This window comes from Coenobita brevimanus, chromosome 78 (genome assembly GCF_032717465.1).
Source record: "Coenobita brevimanus isolate Jiangsu-jjx chromosome 78, ASM3271746v2, whole genome shotgun sequence".
NCBI lineage: Eukaryota > Metazoa > Arthropoda > Malacostraca > Decapoda > Coenobitidae > Coenobita > Coenobita brevimanus.
The window spans coordinates 9,798,121-9,825,961 of record NC_137031.1 but is presented as its reverse complement, the minus strand read 5'-3'; the positions used below and the strand labels follow the sequence as shown (position 1 = coordinate 9,825,961).

At 46.7% G+C, this 27,841-nt stretch overlaps 2 protein-coding genes across 2 annotated transcripts; one reads left to right on the top strand and one right to left on the bottom strand.

Annotated features, from left to right (window-relative positions):
- Window positions 1-409: 409 nt before the first annotated feature.
- Window positions 410-12,009, top strand: LOC145408691 (uncharacterized). Its single transcript, XM_080279366.1, has 3 exons — window positions 410-605; window positions 1,500-2,156; window positions 11,741-12,009. The coding sequence occupies exons 1-3, from the start codon at window positions 410-412 to the stop codon at window positions 12,007-12,009; spliced, it is 1,122 nt and encodes a 373-aa protein (XP_080135492.1).
- A 14,319-nt stretch (window positions 12,010-26,328) lies between these two features.
- LOC145408690 (uncharacterized) lies at window positions 26,329-26,652 on the bottom strand. Its single transcript, XM_080279365.1, has one exon. The coding sequence runs from the start codon at window positions 26,650-26,652 to the stop codon at window positions 26,329-26,331; it is 324 nt and encodes a 107-aa protein (XP_080135491.1).
- Window positions 26,653-27,841: the final 1,189 nt, after the last annotated feature.

Sequence of the window (27,841 nt, the reverse complement as noted above, 5' to 3'; positions counted from 1 at the left end):
GTTGGATGTTTTAAATTCTGGGGATGCGACACACTTTCATGCTCAGACTGGTACGTTTTCTGCCATTGATATTTCCCTCGTGTCTCCTAGTGCCCTCTTGGATTTTAGTTGGCAGGTCTTACCAGATTTGCATGGGAGTGATCACTTTCCAATAGTTTTAGAATCTACGGTGTCTGAACCTCGGTCCCGTCTTCCCCGGTGGCGCCTTGATAAGGCTGATTGGCGGCTGTTTACAGACCTTACATCTTCTGTTTGTCCCTTAGCTGAGTTTGGTGGCTCAGATGCAGCTGCGACATATTTTACTGATTTACTTCATTCTGCTGCCCTCCAGTCCGTCCCGAGGACGTCTGGCCATTTTTCCAAACGTCCAGTCCCTTGGTGGAATGATGATTGTTCTGCTGCAGTGAGAATGAAGCGTGCCGCCTTCTCTCGTCTTCGTCGGCATCGTGGTGATCCCCAGTGTATGGATGCCTTCCGACGGGCCCGGGCTCGGGCTAGGTGGGTTTTTAAGAATGCTCGGCGAATGTCGTGGAAACGCTTTGTGTCCTCGGTTAATGCTCAGACCCCGCTTAGCCAGGTGTGGAACAGAGTTCGCAAGATTTCTGGTAAGTTTTCGCCTCCTTCCCCTCCTGTTTTGTCTCATGCTGGTAGGATGGTGGCTGATCCACAGGAGGTCGCTAGTGTCTTTGCGGATCATTTTGCGAGTGTTTCCAGGAAGGATCCTAATTCGCCCATGGCGCAGCATCGGCGCTGTGTGGAGTCGCAAGGGGTGGACTTTGCTTCCAATGAGGCAGAGCCATATAATGTCCCCTTCTCTCTCTCTGAGCTAAAGCTGGCTTTATCCCAATGTGGTGACTCGTCTCCAGGCCTTGACGATATCCCTTATGCCTTTTTACGCCACATGTCTGATGAGGCTTGTTCCTTTTTATTAGAGGTTTTTAATCTTATTTGGAGTACTGGTGATTTTCCTTTTTCTTGGGGTGTGGCTATAGTCCTCCCCATTCCAAAGCCTGGGAAGGACCATCAGTTGGCGACCAACTTCCGTCCCATTTCATTGACTTCATGTATCTGTAAGTTACTGGAGAAGATGGTAAATGTCAGGCTCGTGTGGTACTTGGAAAGGGGCAATTACTTGTCTCCGGTTCAGTATGGTTTCCGGAAACTGCGTTCTACAACTGATGCTCTATTGTCTTTGGAGTCCTCTATTTGTAAAGCATTTGCGAATAAGCACCACCATGTCACTGTCTTTTTTGATTTGGAGAAGGCTTATGACACGGCTTGGTGTCATGGCATTTTGCTTAGTCTGTTTGAATTTGGTCTCCGTGGCCAACTCCCCACTTTTGTGCAGAAATTTTTGTCCTGTCGTTTTTTACGTGTCCGGATTGGGGGTGCTCTGTCAGATGCTCGTCCCCTGAAGGATGGTGTGCTGCAGGGGAGTATACTCAGCGTAGCACTTTTTGCAGTGGCTATAAACAGTGTTATTAGTGTACTTCCTGCAGGAGTTTGGGGTAGTCTTTATGTTGATGACTTATCGATCTCCTTTTCTGCGGGGCGGATGCCATTGATTGTGAGGAAGCTGCAGCTGGCGATTAATAGGATCTCTCGGTGGGCTTCTACTCGGGGATTTCGTTTCTCGGCTTCCAAGACTGTGGCTGTTCACTTTTGCCGCCTCCGTGGTGTTCACCCTGATCCTGACTTGTATATCAATGATAGAAGAATCTCTTGTGTGGAGGAGACTCGCTTCCTGGGACTTATATTTGACAGCCGCCTGACATGGGTACCTCATCTTCGTCATGTTAAGGTGGCTTGTATGAGGACATTGTCGCTCCTTCGGGTTTTGGCTCATACTTCTTGGGGCGCCGACCGACAGACTCTCCTCCTCTTGCACCGGACTCTTATTCTTTCGAAGTTAGAGTATGGTAGCGAAGTCTACTCATCTGCTACTGAGGCTCGGCTTCGTGTGCTGGACTCTGTGCACCATGCTGGTGTTCGCTTGGCAACTGGTGCGTTCCGCTCGTCCCCAATTCCTAGCTTGTTGGTGGATGCTGGGATCCTTCCGCTGGCTTTGCGTCGCCAGTCCTCCTTATTGAGGTGCTGGTGTCGCCTACATCGTCTTCCCGAGTCTGCTTCTTGTGTGTCTGTGTCTGATGATGCACGTTCCCATCTTTATGTGTCTCGCCCGAGTTTCCCTAAGCCTTTTGGTTTTAGGGTTGCATCTGCAATGGAGTCTTTCCATTTGCCATCTCTATCTGTATGTCCCCATCGGATACCTAGGTTTGGTTACTGGCAATTCCCGCTTGTTCCTGTCTGTAATCCTGTTGTTTCAAATAGGCATTTGTTACTTGATTCGGAGTCCCATGCATTGTTCCTAGAACACTATAACATACACGCTGACTCCATCCCTGTTTTCACTGATGGGTCAAAGTCTGGTGCGGGGGTTGGGTATGCTGTTGTCTTCCCTTCCTTTTGTAGAGGTGGGTGCCTCCCCGGTGTTGCCTCTGTCTTTACGGCAGAGCTGTCTGCCATTATTTTAGCTTTCAAGTTAATTTTTACTCTTCCCATCTCGTCTTTTACCATTTTTAGCGACTCTCGCAGTGCTCTTTCTGCTCTTCAGCATTTTGGTCCTTCTTCACTTCATCCCCTTGTTTTGTCTGCCTTCGAGTGGTTTTATCTTCTCCAACGTAGGGGTTACAGTGTTGGGTTTTGCTGGGTCCCAGCGCATGTTGGTGTTCTGGGAAATGAACGGGCAGACAGGCTGGCTAAGGAGGCGTCGACCCGGGCTGCTCCTTCCCTCCCAGTTCCTTTTCGTGACCTGTACTCCTCCATTCGGGTGGCAGTTCTTGCTAGTTGGCAGGGACAGTGGGAGGCTTTGGTTGCTACGACCAAGATGGGGGAGGTAACCTCTACGACATACCGTCCGTGGACGTATGTCCATGTGCGGGGACGCCGTTCAGAGACTGCACTGGCCCGTCTTCGTACGGGTCACTCGCGTCTCACACATGGTTATCTCATGTCCCGGGGGCCACGGCCATTTTGTGATGACTGTTTGGTTCCCCTTACTGTGCGCCACATTTTAGTGGAGTGTCCCAGCCTGGTGGAACTGCGTGAGCGATTTCTATTTCATTGTCGGGGTGTTCATGGTACTTATGAGATGTCGTTGATACTTGGAGAGAGGGCTCTCTCCCCGGGACATGAGGTCCTCCTGTTTGTGGAGGAGGCTGGGTTGTTGAGTAAGTTGTAGCTTCTTCTTTTCTTTTCTTTTAGTTGGCTCTTTTTAGTATTTTTATCATTCTGTGCTTCTGATTTTACCGTATTGTTTTAACGGCGCCATATGACCTGTGCTGTTGCGGCGCCTTATTTAAATCAATCAATCAATCAACATAGTCCTTAAAATGGATAATGGTACTTCCTTCCAGAACCTGAATTTTTTTCAGATTCACAGTGGTCTAGTTTCAGCATGTGGATTTACCCGCAAGGTCTCTTTGCAGGGTGATGGTTCTTTATTGCTAGAAGCCAAGAATGAAGAGGAGAGTTCACGCATCCAGTCCCTAACTATGTTCGCTGGTTATCCTGTTTCTGCCTCTCGTCACTTGGTCCTAAATCAGTCCCGAGGGGTTGTGTATTCTCGTGACTTGATCTCATATTCTGATTCTTCCCTCTTATAGGGGCTGGCTCCTCAGGGAGTTGTAGTAGTACAAAGAATAATGACGAAAATTGATGGGATTTTAACCCCACGCTCACTCTTATCTTGACATTTGATCATCTTACTTTGCCAGAGGTCATCACCGCTGCATGGTGGAAGCTTAAGGTTAAACCTTATGTTCCCCGACCCTGAAGGTGCTATTATTGTCAAAGATTTGGTTATGTTTGTTGTTCTTGCAGGCAGGAAGCGTCTTGCCTTCCTGAGGTTTGTGGAAGTTGTGGTTCAATTTCTCATGGTATGGATGATTGTTCTCAACCCTCTAAATTTTTGAACTGCGGAGGAGCACATGCAGCCTCCTCAGGGGATTGCGAGGTATACAAGTATGAATATGAGATCATTTCTGTCTGAACAAAGGAGAAAATTTCCTTTTCTGAGGCAAAGGCCAGGATAAGGGAGCGGTTCCTTCGTCCTGGGGTTACCTTTGCTGCTATGTTGCCTCGCCATAAAGCTACCAGACAGGTACCTCTGCTATCACACAATGCCCCATCAAATTCTCGGGGTTCTGCTTCTCGGTCTTCTCGGCCAGGGGGTTTCACTGAGGGAGTGCAGCCTGGAAGCAGCTGTGCTTCCTCCAGGGAGGTGCCTCCTGTCTCTGGGGGTGTCCCCTCTGCGGTGGAATTGGAGTTATTACTCTCTGCTCTGAACCCACTGTGTGTGTCTTCAGGAGACAATGGTGGGGGACAGACAGTTCCCTTCCATTAGCGGGTATAAGGCCTTCCATGCATCTCCTCCTGGTGGTCACAACGGTGGATGTGCAATTTTGTGCCGTTCTGATGTCCCCTTTATTTCCTTTGAGAGTCAGTCCCCCTTTTAAGTTCTAGCAGTACAGATGCACGTTGGGAGGTGCTATACCATCTGTTGGCTGTACCTTCCACCTTCCATTCCTGTTATACGAGCTGATTTAGAAACTCTTATCAGCCAACTTTCACCCCCTTTCCTACTCATTGGTGACCTTAATGGTCGCCATCCTTTGTGGGGTGACTCGCTTTCAAATACCCGGGGTAATCTTCTTGCCTCTTTGGTTGGGGATTTAGATTTGGTTGTCCTTAATGATGGAAGGCCGACCCATTTTCATGTTCAGACTGGCACGTATTCTGTCATTGACCTTACCATCTCCTCCTCTGACTGTGCCCTTGATTTTTCTTAGGAGGTTTTGGATGATCTACATGGTCTATCTATCTATCTGTATACCTAGGCTGCTTCCCCCCAAGGAAAGGGAGGTAGCCGAGACAGGACGACACACTCCCCATTTACTCATCCATTCAAACACATTTATTCGCATCTTAGCCCCAAAGGGGAGAACGGACAGATCCTCACCGCACCGCACCGCATAAGGGTCAACTGCGCAATGCAATCAGTGACATCTGCAGCAGGGCCCGACAGCAGAGCTGGTTTTCCCCTGCAACATCATAACAGACCCATCCCCTTACCGCACCTGATCAGACCAAATGCGGGGGAATATCCCCTCAGGGCTGCGTTATTACTTATTCATTCACAATTTCTCTCCATTTATTTCTGTCACACACAGCCACTCTTCCTTGCTCAACAGACATCCCTCTCGCATGCAGCGCTCTCTTCACACTGTCCATCCATCCTATTCGTGGTCTTCCTCTCAACCTTACACCTCTCACATCAGATCTAGTTATCTTTTTCACCAATTGCTCATTATCCCTTCTCTCCATATGCCCAAACCATCGCAACACCCTCTGCTCAACTCTACCAGCCATCTCCCGAACAACTTCAGTTCTCCTTCACACTTCATCATTTCGCACTCGATCCATACGCGTCACTCCTCACGTACTCCTCAGACACCTCATCTCCATTACATTCAAACTTTTCCTCTCTGCTACACCTATATTCCGTGTTTCAACCCCATATAACGCAGTCGGTACCATAACACCCTCATACAGCCTTCTCTTTACATCCATTCTAAGCAAACGACATCTAAACACTTTTTTCATTCCTCCCAGCACCTTTCCTACTTCATTTATTCTAAACTTCACTTCTGCATCTATTCTTCCATCCACAGCAACATGTGACCCTAGATATTTAAAACACTCTACCTACTCAAGCAACTCGCTATTGTTACGAGGAGTTATCCCTTATTTCATACAGTACGTTTTCTTTTGTTGTGTATCATGAATGTAATGAATATTATGTTTATTATTGTATAATGTGATTGTATATTGTGTTGGAGTTTATCTTTGGAGAATGTAGAAATGAATTAATATTTGTGAAGTTGTTAAGGGTTAACATGTAAGGTTATGTTGTTGTATTGTGATCCCGTTAGTGAGAGATATGTTATGCATGTACGAGGGGAGGAGAGTGCGTGGCTTCTCTCTCTCTTGGTGGCTGGCGGCGTGTGATGAGCTGATCTGGGTTTCTGCTCGGGTGGGCGTGTTGGAGGAGACACGTGGTGATTTTGGGAGAGCAGCGTGGTCACACAGTGTGAGGTGTTATACAAGGGAAGTGGTGAGATAATTATGTGAATATATTGATGAGTATTACTTGTGGGAGGAGAATATACAGGTGATGGAGAGAGAAAGCGTGGTGTGGGTGGCCGCAAGATAGCCTATGCTGCACGTGGTGGTGTACTTGTGATAGTAGAGATTATTATTGTGTGAACCATTGTGGAGTATTTGTGTGGTTAATATTATAGAGTAACATGTGAGGGAGAATGGTTAATTATTTTGAGATATTATGGTTATTATTGAGTGTCATTTGGTGTTGAGAAGATTGATTGATTGATTGATTGAAAACAATTACAATCTGGCGGCGCAACTGCCAGGGTCATATGCCGCCGGATGACAAAGTAGAAGACACGGCAAAATAAAAAGTGCCTATTCAATATAAAGTTACTATCTGTTAGCAGGAATAAAACACTAAAAATAATAAAAGAATAATTTATAAAATAACAATTACTTATAAAAGTGGAAGGTGGCCCGCCTCCTGAAGAAAACTAAAAACATCAGTAAAATCGTTAGAAGCCTCACCAAGCATCGAACACAAACAGTAGGCACCATCTGCTCCCCTATGCCTATGAAGGAACCTCTGACGCAGGCCCCCCAGACTCGGACACTCGACCAGCAAGTGACGGACAGTAAGGGGAACAAGGCAGTCATCACAGTACGGTTGAGTTTCACCACACATGAGGAACCCATGTGTAAGCCGAGAATGCCCAATGCGAAGCCTAGCAAGAGCCACCTCCAGTCGCCTAGACATAGAGGGAAGAACCCTTGGCACAACCACTCTCTGAAAGGTTTCTTTTAGTTTATTATGAGAAACACCATCCCATTGTCTCTGCCAACATGTATGAATTGCATACCGCAAGTAAGGTGTTACATCAGAAACAGGAAGTGGGTAGTCAGCTGGGGGCTGTTGAGAAGACGCAGCTTTAGCTAAAGTATCTGCCCTCTCATTCCCCACCACACCAACATGTGCAGGAACCCAACAGAAGTCTACACGGCGGCCAAGAAGAAAAGGCCACTCTAAAATTGATAAAACCAATGGATGGGATGCATTAAAAGACTCCAGTGCAGACAAAGCACTACGCGAGTCGCTATAAATCACAAAAACGGATTGGGGGAGAGTAAAAATGATTTTAAGAGCATACAAAATTGCAGTCAGTTCTGCTGTATACACTGAAGTAATGCCAGGAAGGCTACCGCCCTTAGTAAAGGAAGGGAAGACAACACCAAATCCTACTCCAGTATCAGTCTTAGACCCGTCAGTATAGACGGGGACAGAACCCTCATGAATGGAGGCATGTTCTTCAAAGAGAGAGAGGGACACCTGAGAGGGAAGTGAGCCCTTTTTTCCAACAACGGACCTACAGAATGTCACGCGAGGGATTAGCCAAGAACCCACCCTTGGGATCCGATGTGGACAAATTGCCAGTCTCGGGAGAGAGAGGGCTAACATAACAGACCGGACCCTGTAACCAAATGGCTTTGGGAAATTAGGACGGGTCTCAAAAACAGAAGATCGGGAATCCTGTGAGACAATGGCACAAGAAATTGAGTCTGGAATGCAGTGAAGACGATACCAACACCTCATCATTAGCAACTGGCGTCGCAAGTCCAAGGGGAGTACACCAGCATCTACCAACAAACTTGGAATTGGGGATGATAAATGCCCCGGTTGCCAGACGAACACCAGCATGATGCACAAAATTTAACAACCGGAGGCGGGCATCTGTTGCAGAGGAGTAGACCTCACACCCATATTCAAGTTTGGGAAGAATAAGAGACCTATGCAAGAGGAGGAGGGTCTGACGGTCAGCACCCCAAGAGGTATGAGCTAAAACCCTCAAAAGACTCAAAGCTTTAAGACAAGCCACCTTAACAGAACGAATATGAGAAACCCAGGTTAATCTTCTATCAAACAGAAGACCCAGAAACCGCATCTCTTCCACACAGGATATTCTTCTACCATAGAGATACAAGTCAGGGTCTGGGTGGACTCCTCGAAGACGACAAAAATGTATAGCCACTGTCTTTGCTGAAGAAAAATGGAAACCGCGTGTTTCTGCCCAGTCAGAAATTCTATTGAGAGCCAGCTGCAACTTCCTCTCTATCAGAGACATTCTATACGCAGTGAAAGAAATCGAGAGGTCATCGACATACAGTGATCCTCGTACACCATCAGGAAGTACACTGATGACGCTGTTAATGGCTACAGCGAACAGAGTAACACTAAGGATACTCCCCTGTGGTACTCCATCTTCTAGTGCTCGGGCATTAGAAAGCACTCCTCCCACTCGCACCCTTAAAATTCAGTTAGATAAAAACTGTTGAATAAAAACAGGTAAGCGCCCACAAAGACCAAACTCATGAAGAGAGAGTAAAATACCATGACGCCAGGCAGTGTCATATGCCTTTTCCAGATCAAAGAAGACCGTGACCTGGTGTTGGTTAGTGGAAAAAGCCTCACAGACAGAAGATTCCAAGGACAGTAATGCATCAGAGGTAGATCGCATTTTTCGAAAACCATACTGGGCAGTGGATAAGAAGTCACCTCTCTCTAAAAACCACACAAGCCTAACATTGACCATCTTTTCCAAAACTTTACATATACAAGACGTCAAAGAAATAGGCCGATAATTCGTCGCCTGTAGGTGGTCCTTACCTGGTTTGGGGATGGGGATAACTACAGCAACACCCCAAGAAGCCGGAAACTCCCCAGAACACCAGATCTTATTAAACAGTGAAAGCAAAAACAACAGGGACTCATCAGACAAGTGGCGTAAAAAGGCATAAGGAATATCATCAAAACCAGGAGAGGAATCATGGCACTGCGACAGAGCTGACTGGAGTTCAAAAATTGAAAATGGAACATTGTAAGGCTCTCCCCCAGCAGAGACAAAACTGAGACCACGAGATTCTAGGCACCGACGGTGGCAAGCCGAAGGCGTATCTGCATCCTTCTTTGACACACTGGCAAAATGGTCGGCAAGCAATTCTGCAACAGCAAATGGATCAGCCACAGTTCCACCTGGTGCAGATAAAACAGGAGGGGATGATACAGTAAATTTACCTGAAATTTTCTTTACCCGGTTCCACACCTGGGTGATGGAAGTCGTTGAATTGATGGAGGAAACATAACCCTTCCAGGACGAACGCCTGGCCTCCTTTAAGATCCGCCTCATATGGGCTCGTGCCCTCTGATACGCCACCAAATACTGAGGATCCCTACGGTGACGACGAAGTCGTGAGAAGGCGACTCGTTTGGCTCTCACTGCGGAACTACACTCCGAGTTCCACCAAGGAACCGGACGTTTAGGAAACTGACCCTTTGTTTTTGGAATAGATAATTGGGCTGCTGAGTGCAGCACGGTATTGAAATATGACACAGCCTCCGTAAGACACCAAACTCATTGACAGAAAGGGAAATGGAACTTAATTCCCTAAAATATGGCCAGTCAGCCTTATCCAGAAGCCAACGAGGAAGACGTGGCTGAGGTCCACCTGCACTAGCAGTTAAGAGTAATGGAAAATGGTCGCTGCCATACAGGTCTGGCAACACATCCCAGTTAAAATCTAAAAGAGCATCAGCTGACATAAGGACAAATCAATGGCAGTAAAAGTTCCTGTCTGGCTATGGAAATAAGTCATTATATTGGAATTTAAAATGCCTAACTCCTCATCTTCCACTAAAGAGGCCAGCATAACACCCCGAGGGTTGGCCTCACTGTTTCCCCATAGTGGATGGTGACCATTCATATCGCCTAGTAACAGAAAGGGAGAAGGAAGGCAATGAATAAGACGTTCCAGATCCGCCCTTTCAACGGTTGCACTAGGAGGCAGATAAAGACTGCAAACTGTATACTGCCGACGTAAAAACACTCGGACAGCAACTGCCTGCAAGGGACTGGAAATATCCAGATGACTATATGGAATATCCTGGCGAAGGAAGATAGCAGCACCTCCATGACGACCTTGACCCAGCACTGGATCAGAATAAAAAGCATTGTAGCCAGAAGGACCAGCAGGAGCAGTATCACCAACCATGGTCTCCCGGATACACATGCATAGCGGAGTAAATTGAGAAACAAGATGACACAGTTCCTCATAGTTTGCACGTAAACCCCTACAATTCCACTGGATGATAGAACCCATAGTGGAGGGGAAAATGATTAAGTGCGAGACTGTACCCCTCCTGACATGCGAGCGGGTTTGGAATGATGCTTAGGAAGGCCCTTGGTGAGAGACTGTCCAGCACCAGGAACCTGCGCTTTATGTCGAACATCCGTGGGCAAACGTGAGGACGTGGAAGAGGAAAGTTTTACAACACACTTCCTTTGAGGTGGATTAACATTCAGTTTGGATAGATGCTTGGAGGCCGCCTTGGGTAATGTGGGACGGCCAGTGCTACCATTAGAAGCTCCAGAAGTGGAAACAGAGTCGACAGGATTAGAACCCTGCAAGGTTGACATTGTGCTTTTCAGAACGGACGCATCAGCGGTCTGTCCAACACCATCCCCAGGTGGGGACCTGACTACAGGTGAACCACCAGCAGCAGCTTCCATTTGGCTAGACCTCTCAGCCTCTGAGGCAGAGGGAACAGTCGAGAGGTTGATACAAGGTTCAACAACAGAAACCTTAGGTGGCCGGCTTTCAGGCTCTGAGGACTCTGACGAATTACGATGACGTTTGCCGGATACAGGAGCAGCCTCATTCATACTGGACAAGGGGGGACGAGTCTCGTCAGCGTGTACATCTGCCACCACCACAGAAGTACGCGAACCATCAGCCACTGAAGTGGAGGCAGAAACAGTTGGAGCAGTGGGTGGATGAGCATTAGTCACACACTTATCAGTAATTCCAGGGTTAACAACATCCGTCAAATCAGTAGTTGGGGAAGTGGTCGCTGTAAAGGGTCGTGGCAACTTCTGGGACACAGAACGACGTACAGGTGCCCCAGAAAGGACAGAAGCATAAGTAACTCCAGGCCGAAAGAAAAGAGTCTGGGCCCTCCTCTTTGCTTCTGGAAAGGGAACCTTCTCACGTGCACGAATGGATAAGATCTCCTTTTCAAGGCAGTATCTTGGACAGCTTTTTGAAAAGACAGCATGAGGACCTCCACAGTGATAACATTTAATGGGTCCTGTACAGTCGCTGGTATGGCTTGATCCACCACAAGAGACACAAACACCAGGAAGTCCAGCTTGTGCACGACGGCAATATTTGCCGACATGGCCATATCCCTGACAGTGGAAACACCGCCTTGGGGTGGGCACATATGGCTTCACAGGAAGTGACAGCCAAGCCAGCTTCACAGATTTAGGTAGCATTAACCTATCAAATGTCAGGAACAATGTCGGTGTTGGGGTCAAAATTCCTTCGATTTTCTTCTGTACACGTTCGATCTTCACCACGCCTGACGACTGCATTTCTTCCAACAACCTGGCCTCTGAGTATCGAAGAAGGTCACGAGAAAAGATCACTCCTTTACACTGGTTGAAAGTACTGTGTGGAGTGCATGAAACATCTAATCCAGAAACAGAGGTCAAATTCAACAATTGCATGCTCTCTTCAGGCGACGATACTTCAATGAGGATGCTTCCATCGCCCTGGGATGATATTCGGGGTTCTCTGCCACAAACTGAAATAATTGAACGGTGCAATTCAAATATGTCAGTATCCAACACAGATCCACCTCTGGAGGATCTGAGCACTAGATACTTGACAAATGACATAGGCTCTGTGTCATCTGAGCTGAACCCAAGAGCCGAACCAACCCGACGTGGCTTCCTCCCAGTCCCAGTTGAACGCTGGGGCATAGGAGGAAAGCCACCACAGGCCTGAAAAGGCTCCAGGGTAGCTATGAGGGTGGTGCAACCTGAAGTATGTCCTGGGACAGAGGCCGTGTCGTCAACAACATTTTTGTCAATACTTGCCATATGGTCTGCTATAATCTTCATTCCCCCACCCACCATGGAGTCCAACAAGGGGAGGCCATATGTCAGGGACAGAGCCACTGACGACCCCAGGGGTAGCAGAGGAGTATATGCAGGTAACCACTGGGGGACCCGGACAAGGGTGACTCCAGGACGATAGGAGCCACCAGGCCCCCCAGTGCCCACTTGACCCTAGCCAACGCATGACCAGCCGATTGACCTGGTCGGGCCCAACCAGGCCGCCCGTCTAGCCAGAATAAGGGACCAAAGAGGTGTATTGCTAGCTGCAGGGCGCATCGTGCAGCATCGCTCAACCTCCAGGACTCCCGTCTCCTAGCATTACGGGACGCCACGCACGGCAAACACGTGGGGAGGTAACAGTCCCGCCCTAGGTGGCAAATGGGCAGGGACTAACATCACCAGCAGACCTCCTCCACCAGTGATGTAGGGGGTGCTTGGTCCACGAGGCCGACAAATGCCGAACCCTACAGAGGTAGGCATGCCTCCAAAGTAGGTGGCACCGCCAACCACGCTTCAAGCCCCGCCACCACGTCAAGGTGACCCCCCTCAGCGGGGGGTGTTGAGAAGATCATTGTGGGGATATAGCATAAGTGATCTAAGCATATTCTTTATTTGAGTATCAGTGTGTTTATTTGTAAATATATGTAAATAGTGCAGTAGGCTATTTCATTACCATTGATGGTGTGATGGATGATACAGTATTTGTGGTGGAGATATCTCATGTTGCTATCCAGCTGGCCCGGGAATGAGGAGTTGCAGGCCGAACGAATTTCTTGCTGTACCTAACTATTGCAGCGTGCTTGAGGAGTGACGGCAGCTGGGGACGTAACAGAAATTTGGGGGCCTGTCCGGGATATCTTTGTGATTGTGTGCCACCTGTCCATGAGCCCAGTGTGTGTGACCAGGAGAATCTGTCTTCCTTGCCAGCCCTCCCCTCTGGAGTACTGTGTTGTGGTGAGCCTTGAAATTATTTGTAATCATGGCAGAGAGTAATGTGCAAAAATTTATGAGCAGTAGGGATGTACATTCTCTATACCAGTGCACAAGAGAAGAGCTGAGGGAGTTAGCATGCACTTATGGCATTGAGTTAAAAACTAATCTTAAGGAGGATATGCAGAGAGAACTGATAAAGGGTTTGATGGAATCTGGCATTTTGGGTAGAGAGCAGAGTGAGTGTGAAGAAGAAAGTATGGAAAAGGATGAAAAGTATGTAGAAAGAAACAAAGAAATGACTGGTAGTGAGATGATGGAATGGAAAGTGAAGTTAATGGAGATGGAGATAATGTTACAGAGAGAAAAGAATCAAGAGGCTTTGATGAAAGAGGCTCTGATGAAAACAGAAGTTGAGAAGGAGAGAATCAAGGCTCAGGTGGAGATAAAAAAAGTTGGAAGTAGAAAAAGGGGTACACAGAGGAAATTCAGCAGATATAAAGATGAAACTTATGCCAGAATTTGTAGAGGAAGAGGCTGAGGATTTCTTTATACAATTTGAGAAAATTGCTGAATTGAGAAGTTGGCCAAAGAAAGAGTGGGCTTTGTTGGTGCAAGCTAGATTAAAGGGCAAGGCAAGAGAGGCTTATGCTGCTTTGGGTATTGATGAGTGCAGTGATTATGATGATGTTAAAGAGGCAATTTTACAGACTGTGAAGGTGGATCCAGAAATTTATAGACAGCGTTTCAGAGACGTTGGAAAGACACATAGTAACACCTATTTGGAAGTTGCCAGAGAGATTGTGCTGAAGTGTGGTAAATGGTTGAAATCTGAGGATGTGACAAGCAAGGAAGATGTGATACAGTTATTGATGTTAGAACATTTTAGAAATACTTTAAAACCAGCACTGAGGTATGAAATAATGAAACTAGACATTAGAAATGTGATTGAGGCTGGACGTAAAGCGGATCAGGTTGCTGTTGCGTATGAGATGAGCAAAGGTGCTGATAAAGGTAAATTTAACCAGAGCTGGGTCAACAAGTCCACCAACTCTTGGGGTGGTAAACAAGGTACAGCTAACCAAAACAGTTTCAAGAACTCAAATAATTTTCTGAAATCTAATGTTGGACATGTTCAAAGTCAGGCTGTAGAGTCACCTTTGTTTAGGAGTGATAAGGTCAGTAATGCCTCACATCAAAATAAGTCAGGAATCAAATGTAATAAGTGTGGTGATTTTGGACACTTAAGTATAAGTTGTAAGAAAAATCAGGTGCAACCCAAGTGTCTGCATTGTGGTAAAGTAGGTCACAGGAAGTATCAGTGTTATAGTTTGAAGAATTCCAAGGAAGCTGGATTGACTGTAACTGGGAAGGAACATGTAGAACAATTGTTAGCAAATGTATGTACAGGATCCAAGGTGTTACCTGCAGTAGAGTTTAAGCCATTTATCACCAAAGGTCAGATGAAGGTGGGTGAGGGACAAGGAAAGGAGATTGTGATACTGAGAGACACAGGAGCTAACCTGAGTCTTGTACGTAAAGGTATTGCAGAGTGGAGTGATGAGTCCTTTACTGGTGAAAATGTTGTTGTTAGGGGTGTGAGTTCTTCAGAGCTTGAAGTACCAGTACATTGTATGCGGCTTGAGAGTGGATTTGTCAAAGGAAATGTGAAAGTTGGAGTAAGTGAAGGATTGCCTGTGTCAGGAGTGGACATGCTATTAGGAAATGATTTGGCAGGCAATAAAGTTGTCCCTGAGCCTGAAATTGTGGAAAATCCTGAGGTTGACCAGGAAAGTGAAACCGTAGACCCAGAAGTATGTGAGGATGGTGAGAGACTTGAGGAGAGTATGATTTATCCAGCATGTGTAATGACAAGGGCTAGTGCTAAAAGAGCGGAGGAAGATGAGGAGTGTGAGTTAGACCTAAGCTCATCATTGCTTTGTGAACCTGGAGATGAAGCAGAGCAGGTGAAAGGGAAGGAAGTAGAGACTTTGCCAGACTTTGTTGTAAAAAAGGAAGACTTAACTGATGCACAAAGGAATGATGAAAGTCTGAAGGCGTTGTGGAGTGAGGCTGAGAGAGGAATTCTTGATGGAGATGTGGGATATTATGTGCAAGACCAAATTTTAATGAGAAAATGGAGACCTGCTGATAGCCCAGTATCTGATCATTGGATGATGAAGACCCAAATTGTTGTCCCTAAGAAGTACAGAAGTAAGATTTTGGAGTTGGCTCATGAAGATAGTTGGTCAGGACATTTTGGTGTAAGAAAGACTTTGAGTAGAGTGACAGCACATTTTTATTGGCCAGGTGTAAAGATGAGTGTAATTAAGCATTGTAAGACTTGTCATACATGTCAGGTTGTTGGTAAACCTAACCAGAATATTGTAAAGGCACCATTGCACCCTATTCCTGTTGTAGATGAACCATTCAGCAGGATATGTATTGATGTTGTAGGTCCTCTACCTCGTTCTAAGCGAGGCAATCAATATTTGCTATTATGTGTATATCAACAAGGTTTCCAGAGGCAATTCCTTTGAGAAGTATCCATGCTAAAGTGATTGTGAGGGAGTTGGTTAAATTTTTCTCATGGGTTGGACTCCCGAGAGTAATTCAGTCAGATCAGGGCAGTAATTTCACTTCAAGGTTGTTTGGTCAGGTGTTAAAAGAGTTGAGGATTAAGCAGCAGTTATCGAGTGCCTACCACCCGCAGTCGCAGGGATGTGTGGAAAGGTTTCACCAAACTCTAAAGAAGACTTTAAAAATATACTGTACTGAAATGGATAAGGATTGGGATGAGGCAGTGCCACTAGCTTTGTTTGCCATAAGAGATGCTGTACAGGAGTCCACTGGCTTCAGTCCATTTGAACTTGTGTATGGACATGAGGTCAGGGGACCTCTGCGTATGTTGAAGAAGTGGTTGGGAAATCATGATGTGCCAAATATGCTGGATTATGTTACTATGTTTAAGGAGAGATTGTTGAGAGCTAGAGAGATTGCCTGTGAGAATATAAAGGAGTCGCAGACTAATATGAAAACCTGGTATGATAAGAAGGCACGAGATAGAAGTTTTCAGCCTGGTGATAAGGTGCTGGTGTTGTTTCCATTGCAGGATAATCCTTTGAAAGCAAAATATTGTGGGCCTTGGGCCATTAAGGAGAAAGTCAGTGATGTAAATTACATAGTCAGAACCCCAGGGAGACGGAAGGGAACTCAATTGTGTCACGTAAATATGATCAAGCCATACTATGGTAGGGAAGAAGTATTGGATGTAATTGATGAAGTAAATTGTGGTAATGTTGTGAAGGTGGAGAAGAGTGATTGTGAAGGTGATGACTTGATGAATTGTGAAGGTCAGAGTTTGGAAAATTCAGTCATATTAAATAATTTGGATGAGAAGTTGAAGCATTTAGATAAGGATAAGAAAGGAGAGGTAAAAAGAATTGTTAACAAGTTTAGATCTTTGTTTCCTGATGCTCCTAGAAGAACCCATGTTATTGTGCATGATGTGGAAGTAGAGGATGTAAGGCCAATTAAGCAACATGCATACAGAGTGACTCCACAAAATAGAGAAATTATGAGGAAGGAAGTAGAGTACATGTTGAAAAATGATTTAATTGAGCCAAGTAATAGTCCATGGAGTTCACCCTGTGTACTTGTACCTAAGGCTGGAGGGAATAGTTACAGATTTTGTACTGACTTTAGAAAAGTGAATACTGTAACTAAGACTGACTCATACCCTATTCCCAGGATTGATGACTGTATTGATCAGTTAGGAAATGCTAAGTATGTGACAAAGTTAGATTTGCTTAAGGGTTTTTGGCAAGTTGGATTAACTGAAAGGGCTAAAGAATTGTCAGCATTTGTTACCATGGATGGGTTGTATCAGTATAAAGTTTTGCCATTTGGAATGAAGAACAGTAGCAGTTGTTTTCAGAGATTGGTTAATGCAGTGTTGAGTGGAGTGAAGTGTTGTACTGTATACATTGATGATATAGTACTGTATTCTGATACATGGGAGGAGCATTTGAAGTTGTTGGATGAGGTATTTAGAAAGTTAGATGATGCAAATCTCACAGTGAATTTAGCAAAGAGTGATTTTGTGAAGGCTTATGTGGACTATTTAGGATTCAAAGTAGGACAAGGACAAGTGAGGCCATTGGATGCTAAGGTGAGAGATATTCCGAACTTTCCTTCTCCAACAAATAGGAAAGAATTGTTGAGGTTTTTGGGAATGAGTGGGTATTACAGAAGATTTTGCAAGAACTTTTCAGCCGTTGCATTGCCATTGACCAGGTTGTTGTCAAAGAAGGTGAAATTTATGTGGAGTGAGCACTGTGTGGAGGCTTTTAAGAAAATTAAGGATATGCTAGTAAATGCACCCATATTGGTCACTCCTGATTATCATAAGCCATTTAAATTGTATGTGGATACCAGTGGTGAGGGAATTGGAGGAGTATTAATGCAGGAAGTGGAGCAGGTTGATCATCCTATTGGGTATTTTTCTAAGAAGTTGTTACCATATCAGAAGAATTACAGTACTGTGGAGAAGGAGGCTTTGGCATTGTGTGTTTGAATCATTTTGAAGTGTATGTGAAGGGTACCATGAGGCCGTGCAAATTTTCACTGATCATAATCCTCTTGTAGGATGAAGAACTCTAACCAGAGGTTAATGAGATGGTGTCTGCTGTTGCAAGAATATAATTTGGTTGTGACTCATGTAAAGGGAAGAGAGAATGTGATAGCAGACGCTCTCTCTCGCGTTCCTGAGAGATGTGAATCCTCTTAAAGGGAGAATTCACGTCTTAACTGGAAGGAGGGTGTTACGAGGAGTTATCCCTTATTTCATACAGTACGTTTTCTTTTGTTGTGTATCATGAATGTAATGAATATTATGTTTATTATTGTATAATGTGATTGTATATTGTGTTGGAGTTTATCTTTGGAGAATGTAGAAATGAATTAATATTTGTGAAGTTGTTAAGGGTTAACATGTAAGGTTATGTTGTTGTATTGTGATCCCGTTAGTGAGAGATATGTTATGTATGTACGAGGGGAGGAGAGTGCGTGGCTTCTCTCTCTCTTGGTGGCTGGCGGCGTGTGATGAGCTGATCTGGGTTTCTGCTCGGGTGGGCGTGTTGGAGGAGACACGTGGTGATTTTGGGAGAGCAGCGTGGTCACACAGTGTGAGGTGTTATACAAGGGAAGTGGTGAGATAATTATGTGAATATATTGATGAGTATTACTTGTGGGAGGAGAATATACAGGTGATGGAGAGAGAGAGCGTGGTGTGGGTGGCCACAAGATAGCCTATGGTGCACGTGGTGGTGTACTTGTGATAGTGGAGATTATTATTGTGTGAACCATTGTAGAGTATTTGTGTGGTTAATATTATAGAGTAACATGTGAGGAAGAATGGTTAATTATTTTGAGATATTTATTATGGTTATTATTGAGTGTCATTTGGTGTTGAGAAGATCATTGTGGGGATATAGCATAAGTGATCTAAGCATATTCTTTATTTGAGTATCAGTGTGTTTATTTGTAAATATATGTAGATAGTGTAGTAGGCTATTTCATTATCATTGATGGTGTGATGGATGATACAGTATTTGTGGTGGAGATATCTCATGTTGCTATCCAGCTGGCCCGGGAATGAGGAGTTGCAGGCCGAACGAATTTCTTGCTGTACCTAACTATTGCAGCGTGCTTGAGGAGTGACGACAGCTGGGGACGTAACACTATTCAAAACTATATTCATCCCCCTACCATCTACCAACCCCGTACACTTCATCACTTTACTCTTATTCTCATTTACTTTCAATTTTCTCCTTTCACACACTCTTACAAACTCCTCTACCAACTGTCTCAATCTCTCCTCTGAATCAGCCACCAGTGCAGTATCATCACAAACAGTAGCTGCTTAAGATTCCACTCTCCACCATCAACATTCATCAGACTCAGACCTCCACCTAAAACTCTTGCATTCACCTCCCGTACACCACCATCCACGTAAAAATTAAACAACCAAGGCGACATCACACATCCCTGTCGCAGCCCCACTCTCACAGGAAACCAGTCACTCACAGCATTTCCCACTCTTACACACGCTTTACTATTTACATAAAAACTTTTCACCGCATTTAGTAACCTGCCATCAAGTCCATACAATCTTAAAACAGTCCACAAAGCCTACCTATCAATTCTATCATACGCTTTCTCTAAATCCATGAATGCCCAAAACACATCCTTGCCTTTCATTAAATACTTTTCACACACTTGTCTCACAGCAAACACCTGATCCACGCATCCCCTCCCTCTCCTAAAGCCAGACTGCTCATCGCCAATCACTCCTTCTGTACCCTCTCTAATTCTCTTAATTAACACTCTACCATACACCTTACCTACAACACTCAACAGACTTATACCTCTTAAGCTAGTACATTCATACTTATCACCCTTGCCTTTATACAACGGGACCATGCAAGCACTTGCCCATTCAATTGGCACCATACCTTTCACAAAGCACACATTCAACAATCTTACTAACCAGTCAACAATAGTCACTCCACCACCCTTTAGGCATTCCACAGCACACCCATCCATACCTGCAGCTTTCCCTATTTTCATCTCCTTTATTCCCTTCTCCACTTCCTCCATCGTGATCAAAGAATCATTCAACTCTCCCAACACATTTATTCCTTGAACCCTTCCATCTGCCACAATCTCAGCCACCCTTTCCTCCTCTACATTTAACAATCTTTCAGAATACTCTGCCCATCTCTTCCTTACTGCATCCATCTCAACATCCTTCCATCCTCTGCTTTTACTCGTTCTTCCTTCCCAGACTCTCCCCTTCTTACCCTTTTCACCTCCTTCCAAAACATTTTCTTATTCTGTTGAAAATTCTCTGTCAGCCACCTACCACACCTCTCATCTGCTGCCACTTTAGCATCACGCACAGCCCTTCTCGCCCTATTCCTCTTTTCCTTATACCTCTCATATGACATCTCATCCTTCCTCTGCAGCCACACTTCAAATGCACGTCTCTTAGCCACAGCCATACTTACTTCCTCGCACCACCATTCACTTCCTTTTCTTACACCTCCACCCACAGGTCTCACAGCACACACCTCTTCTGCATGCCCCATTACAGCACTCTTAAACAACTGCCATTCTTCTTCCACACTGCCATTTTCCTGATCTTTCACTGCGTTCCACTCATCTTTCAATTTCTCCTGATACTCTATCTTTTTCTCTCTTTTATCCAACTCACTCACTTTCAAAACCTCCCTGCCACGCCTAACCCTCCTAGCTCTCACCCATCTCTTACCTACTCTTAACTTTGCTTCCACCAGGTAGTGGTCAGACATACCTCCACCCTCCCCTCTCAGAACTCTCACATCCAACAATCTTCCTATTACATTCCTAGACACAACCACATAGTCCATCAAAGTTCTATCAACAACCCTTCCACCCTCCTGTCTCACCCATGTATACTTATAAATATCGTTCTTCTCAAACAGCGCATTTCCAATCACCATCTCTCGCTCAGCACACATCGCTATCATTCGTTCCCCATTTTCATATCTTCCAGGCACACCATGCATATCAACTACACCTTCAACTGCTACATTTCCCACTCTAGCATTCAGATCTCCCATCATTACCACATTCACATTCGCTCTAAAACTCTGTAAACACTCATCAACATCATCCAGAAAGACTCCCTCTCTTCTTCATCCCTTTCACTACCAGGCCCATATGCACTCACAAACACCCACAACTTACGTTCAGATTTCGCTTTCACCCACATCAGTCTCAATGCCACCTCCTTCCATTCAGTTACACGCTGCTGTACTTCCGGACTCACTAACAAGGCCACACCTTCTCTTGCCCTTCCTCTATCAACACCTGACAATCTTCCATTCACACTTCCAAACATAGACTCACCCTTCCCTTTCATCTTCGTTTCACTCAAAGCTAACACATCCAACTTTCTTCTCACAAAAATTCTCCCAATCTCCTCCCTTTTGGCCTCAATCGTACTACATCCACGCACATTCATAGACCCAATCTTCAGGGTACGGGGATAACTCCATCCCCCATCCCTTTCTCTGGCCTGTCTCTTTTTAGGAACTAAAAAACAGAGGAGGGGGTCCCTAGTCCCCTCACACCGCCCCTTTTAGTCGCCTTTTACGACATGCAGGGAATACGGTGGCAGTGTTCTTCCTAACACAACCCCCCCCCGTGGGCAGCCACCTTGTCGTGGTGGGGGGGCTTGCGTGCCCCTGTGATCCCACGGGCCTGCCCGTGGATGTAACGACATCTGGCAGGGTCTCCCTCGCGGGTGGGGTTGTGGGTGAGGGGTCTGACTAAGCGCTGCCCAAAACGTAGGTTGCCCATGAGGGTCATCGGTGCTGCCCTCCAGAGGGATCGCCTCGGTGCTGTCCTGAGTTGGTTGGTTGGGTGTCTGGGCTGGGGGGTGTTGGGGAAGGGGGTCTTTGCACTGGTGGGAGCGAACTTTCGCATCACAGGGTGTCCTTTTGGGGACACCCTCTGGGGACGAGGTACCCCGCTCCCATCAGACCGCGCTCGGTCCCCTCACTCCCTGGTAGGCGGTTTCCCGTGGCTCCTGGTGCCAGTTCATATTTACTAACGTATATATGGATACATCAAACAATTTCTTAACCACTCGTGTGGTCGGTGACCAGCCACACGAGTCTGTATCAAGTGGTCACTCTCTGGCCGACGACCCTGTACCCTCCGGGTCGTCTGCCAAAACTGCTAGTTTAGATGTTCCCTGCATCGAGTTATTGCCTGGTGTCTTTGTGAAACACTCCTACACAAAGTATATAGTCCTCAAAACGAATGATGGTTCTTCCTTCCGGAACCTGAACTGTTTTCAGATTCACAGTGGTCTGGTTACAGCATGTGGATTTGCCCCCAAGGTCTCTTTGCAGGGTGATGGTTCTCTGTTGCTAGAAGCCAAGAATGAAGAGGAGAGTTCACGCATCCAGTCCCTAACTACGGTCGCTGATTATCCTGTATCTGCCTCGCGTCACTTGGTCCTAAATCAGTCCCGAGGGGTTGTGTATTCTCGTGACTTGAACTCGTAGTATTCTGATTCTTCCCTCTTAGAGGGGCTGGCTCCTTAGGGTGCTGTAGGAGTACAGAGAATTATGAAGAAGGTTGATGGGGTTTTAACCCCCACGCCCACTCTTATCTTGACATTTGACCTTCTTACCTTGCCGGAGGTTATCACTGCTGCGTGGTGGAAGCTAAAGGTTAAACCTTATGTTCTCCGACCTAGAAGATGCTATTATTGTCAAAGATTTGGTCACGTTCGCTGTTCTTGCAGGCGGGAAGCGTCTGGCCTTCCTGAGGTCTGTGGAAATTGTGGTGGAATTTCTCATGGTATAGATGATTGTTCTCAACCCTCTAAATGTTTGAACTGTGGAGGAGCACATGCAGCTTCCTCAAGGGATTGTGAAGTATACAAATATGAATACGAGATCATTTCTGTCCGAATGAAGGAGAAAATTTCCTTTTCTGAGGCAAAGGCCAGGTAAGGGAGCGGTTCATTCGCCCTGGGGTTACCTTTGCTGCTGTGTTGTCTCGCCATAAAGCTACCCGGCAGGTGCCCCTGCCATCACACAATGCCCCATCAAATTCTCGGGGTTCTACTTCCCGGCCTTCTCGCCTGGGGGGTTACACTGATTGAGTGCAGCCTGGAAGCAGCTGTCCTTCCTCCAGGGAGGTGCCTTCTGTCTCTGGGGGTGTCCCCTCTGCGGTGGTTCTTCCAGCGTCTGGGAGTGCCCCCCCCATCCCAATTCCTCCGGTTCCTCCTGTGACAAACACCCGTGTCGATGCTACACTTTGCTTTGACACATCCAAAACTCCCGATGTCCTTCCTGTGCATTCCTGTCCTGACATATCCAAAAAAAACAGCGTCTCTCATACTTCTGTATCAGCTGCTACTCCCGTACCGACTGCTGCTCCTGTACCATCTGCCCGCTCTGCTACTGTTGCTCACTCTCCTTTACAGTGTGGCACTATAGTTTCTAATGCTTTAAGTCCTGGTGCAGAGATGGAGGTTGCATCTGCCAACCTCAAACGAGTGAGGAGTGAGGAGTTTTTGGGTGACTCCCCTCCTTCTAAGGTTCAAACTTCTGTACCACATGAGGATTCTGAGGGGGCTCTTTGCTCGACAACCCAGCCAGTGGTGGTGTCTAAGTCTGTGGGTGTTCATGATGGCCCTTCTAGGATTCCCGTCCCTGCCTCTTCCTCAAGTGTGGTGGGGCCTGGGTCTTTAGATACTCATAGAGCTCAGTCGATTGCTCCCTCTGATCCGTCACCCAGTGGCCAACCTTTGGATGATTTGGTTGGGGGGGGTTCGGTTGGCCCCAGGTTGTATGGCTGTCTCCGAGGTCACTCTTTTCCCCTTTTATAACACCCACCCTCGCTATCCACAACCGTTTCGGTACAGAGTGAGGGCTGCCGTGGAGGAGTTAGGTGTTCAACCTTTTCCTGTTTGCCCTGTGCATATTACCCGAGTGGCTCCCTGGCTTCTCCCAGAAGTACGGCCATGTGATTACTTCCCTGAGAGGAAGGCCTCTCTTTCCACACAGGTAGCTCTGTCTTATTTTTTAGAACACGCCTCTGCCCACGGTGGCTTGATCCCTGTATATACTGATGGTTCCAAGTCCCGCACTTGGACAGGCTTTGATGTAGTTTTCCATGATTTTAGCCATGGTGGGAGTCTTCCTCCTTCCGCCTTTGTTTTTACTGCTGAACTTACAGCTATTTTAGTTGCAGTTGAGTTGATTTTTAGTTTCCCCCCGGCTTCTTTCACCATTTTTAGTGACAGCCAGTGCCTTGCAAGCTTTTTCTTGTGGCTTCTCATCACACCCTCTAGTCCTGTCTATCTTGGAGTGGCTCTTCTTATTACACAGACGCGGATTTTCTGTACAGATGTGTTGGGTCCCTGCTCATGTGGGGGTCGTAGGCAATGAGCGTGCTGACTCTGTGGAGAGAGCCGCTGCCTCTCGCCCTTCCTCTCCCCATTACCGTGTCCCATCAGAGGATTTATGTACAAGCACTATAGAAGCTGTCCGGCTCTGTTGGCAGAGAAGGTGGGATGCAGTAGGGGCAACCAAACTCCGCAGCGTTCGTCAGAACCTGGGCGATGAAGGGTATGAAGGACTATCCCGACAGTGGGAAACAGCTTTGGCCTGTCTCCGGATTGGCCACACTAGGCTGACTCATGGTGTTTTGATGGAGAAGGCGCCTCCTCCCTATTGCGAAGACTGTCTGGTTCCTTTGACTGTGCAGCATCTTTTGGAATGCCCAAGTCTTCAGGACCTTCGTCGGCAGTACTTTTCTGGGTGCCGAGCCAACAATGGACCTTACTGTATCTTCTCTCCTCTGTACTTGGGGAAGAGGCTTGCGCTATGGGAGGAGGCACCATCTCCTTTGTGTTAAGTTCTGGCCTTCTCCACAAACTGTAGGACTTTACCATATTTTAGTTTGTGTTTTATACTGTTCTCGTTTAACCTAAATCTTTCCACCACGTTTTAGTTTTGGTTGTTTCTTTAATTTTGTCGTTTTGTTTTATGCATCATTTTATTTATTTATTCATTCATTTATTTTTGACTTCCTTTTAATATTTGTGTTCGGTGGCATATGACCTCTGCTGTTGCGCTGCCATGTCACATTTTCATTTATTCGTTCATTTATTCATTCATTTCAATGTCTGTGGTGTGGAAGAAGGTGCGCAAGATTTCTGGTAGGTTCTCGCCCCCCACCCCACTGGTGTTGCGACTTCACAGAGAACTTGTGTCTGCACCAGATGCAGTAGCCTCTGCCTTTGCAAATCAGTTTTATGCCGTCTCAAAAAAAGGATTCTTCTCAGGTGTTTGCTACCTTTCGTAGGAATCGGGAGAGACATATAATTTAGACTTTAGCCTCCGTGAGCTGCTTGATGCCCTCTCAGAGTGTAGTGACACTGCTCCTGGGCCTGATGACATTCCATACGCTTTGCTTCGTCATCTGCCAACTGATTCACTTCAGTTTTTATTGGAACTTTTTAACAGGGTTTGGAGTGAGGGTTCTATTCCCAGAAATTGGAAGTTGGGTATTGTCCTCTCCATTCCCAAGCCTGGTAAAGATCTTTCCCAGGTCACCAACTATCGCCCTATCACTTTAACATCATGTGTATGCAAGCTGTTCGTAAAGATGGTCAATGTCAGGCTTATGTGGTTTCTGGAGAAAGGTTGCTTTTTCTCTACGTCGCAGAGTGGTTTCCGTAAATTACGGTGCACTTCAGACAAGCTTATCAGGCTTGAGGCGTCGATCTGTGAAGCTTTTTCCTCCAAGCAACATCTTATGGCTGTGTTCTTTGACCTTGAGAAGGCTTATGACACTGCCTGGCATCGTGGCATCCTCCAACAACTACATGCCTTTGGTTTACGTGGTAGCCTGCCTGTGTTGCTTGGAGACTTCTTGACTGATCGTGTGTTTCGGGTTCATGTGGGTTCTACCCTCTCCATGCCACTGTGCCAGGAGGAAGGTGTCCGACAGGGGAGTGTCTTAAGTGTTTCCCTGTTTGCAGTGGCCATCAATGGTATCGCAAACACTTTGCCTGCTGGGGTATCCTCATCCCTTTATGTGGATGACATAGCTATATGGTTTTCTGGTTTCCGCATGTCTACTATTGAGCGGCGTATGCAACTTGCCTTGGACAAGATTTCTGCCTGGGCCACTTCCAAGGGTTTTCAGTTTTCCCCCTCTAAGACTGTGGCTATGCACTTCTGTAGGATAAGATGACGAGGCATTTGGCTATTTGATAAGTAATCACTCAGATCAGGAGGCAGTTGATTTGGACCATATAACAAACTATTCCCTGCCCCGTCTCATCATTGTGATTCTGTTAGTGCCTGTATAGAGGGGTGGTCCACCCTCTGCAATGTACTTCCAGGTCCATGACATTGCTACGTTAATTCATGTACATTTTCCCTACCACCCGTGGACCGTTCTTAAGTCCACGGAACCGCACGTTGCCACGGTTGGTAGGGCAAGGATGCCACCCGTGTAACCGGCAGGCTATCCCCAGTGCCCAGAATGCCGAACAGAGCGGTCACTCAGGGGGTCGCCCTCACCTCCATAAGCCCCTTCTTCGCTGAAATCACAAGATGTTCTGCGATCCCTCCAGAGAAAGTACTGTCAAGCTCGCCAAGGACATAGGAGTGATTCCCAACCTTTGAAGGGCTGCTGCTCAGTTGAGAGTCACCGCCTCTACAGTGGCTGCGGGCCTGGCTGCCCACTGAGACACTGCTTCCTTTAGTTCATGCGTGTTATAATACTCGACCTTACGTGCATTAGCTGAGTCCAAGGAAGTGTAACGCGCATCAGAGACAACCTGCACGTCTAATACAACCACTGAGGTCCCCGTGTCGACCAGAAGGTTTGGCCGTCTCATGACTGCTCCAGCACATAACATGTGTTCTTTCCCGACACGATAGTTGGGATTTGCTCGACTCAACTGCCTCTCCAGGAAATCAACGAGCCTATCATGCTGGGCGACGCGGATCTCATGCATCATGGATCACCCCTGGAAGATGTGGTTCAAGGAGGGAGGGGTCCCACACCCTCCCTCACAGCGTAGGTTTTGTCGCTGTATACCACGACCTCTCAATGTTCTGATGGGTACTCACTAAACTACTGCGCAGCTTCACAGCATCCACGTATCGGGATCCGCTGAGACGGCCAGATCCTTCATAGATCCACTGGTGCGAGGACCAGTGAGCCTGCTGGGTTGTACCATGAAGGCCTTCACCGTCATACCACTGACAGAGGTCCAGGACCCATTGGTTCACCTCAGAGCGACGATCCTGGATCCTGACCCCCTGTATGACGGGCCATCGGGTCTGGTCCAAGGAGTCCAAGATGTACTGGTGCTCACTGAGTGTCTTAATCATTGGGCAAGTTGACTCTTTTAGTTGGTGCAGGCGAGCCGCCCGAAGCAGTGGCACTCGGGTATAAAATGAGGGGACACCAAGTCCACTCCGTGGAAAAAGGCCCAGGGGGTGTCCTTGAGCAGATGTAAAACTTCCCTCACGGCTGCCCTCGTACACCTGTCCAAGTCATTAAGTGTACCAAGGTTTACACTCCCCAGCACGAGTCTGTGGAGGCACCGAGGGTACACTACCTTGCTGATCGCCCATAGCTTCTGCTGAGGGCTCAAGGGCGCTGATTTTATGCTCCCAAGCAACTCCCCCAGCATCTCTTGATGGACTTTGAGAGAAGGCCTCCAACCCAGGTCCACGCCAAGGTATTTAGTGGTATCAGAGGCAGTAAGGGAGGGCACCAGCTGTCCATCTGCAGAGAGGAACGGGTTGCCAGACCAGATGTACCGTTTGGCTTTCCCTTCATGCACCACAGCTATAGATTTGCACTTATCAGGATTTACGGTAAGCCCCAATTGGCCCAGATGATAAATCGCTGTGTCAACCAGGGCTTGGAGACCTGGCTTGGCGATGGAATTTAGCACCAGATCATCAGCAAACGCAAAGCCTGCAATCCACTGATGACCCGGCCTGATGCCGAGTTGGTTATCCAAGCCTCCCAGTATGAAATCGATAGCAGCGTTAAACACCAGCGGGGAGAGAGGATCCCCATGCCGGACCCCTCTTCGGGGACAGATGGACGTCCCACAGAGGTCTAACCGGGTGTTGTCATAGCCTTTAGTTATATCCCAGATTAGAGGAGGCAGCACGCCCACCCTGCCC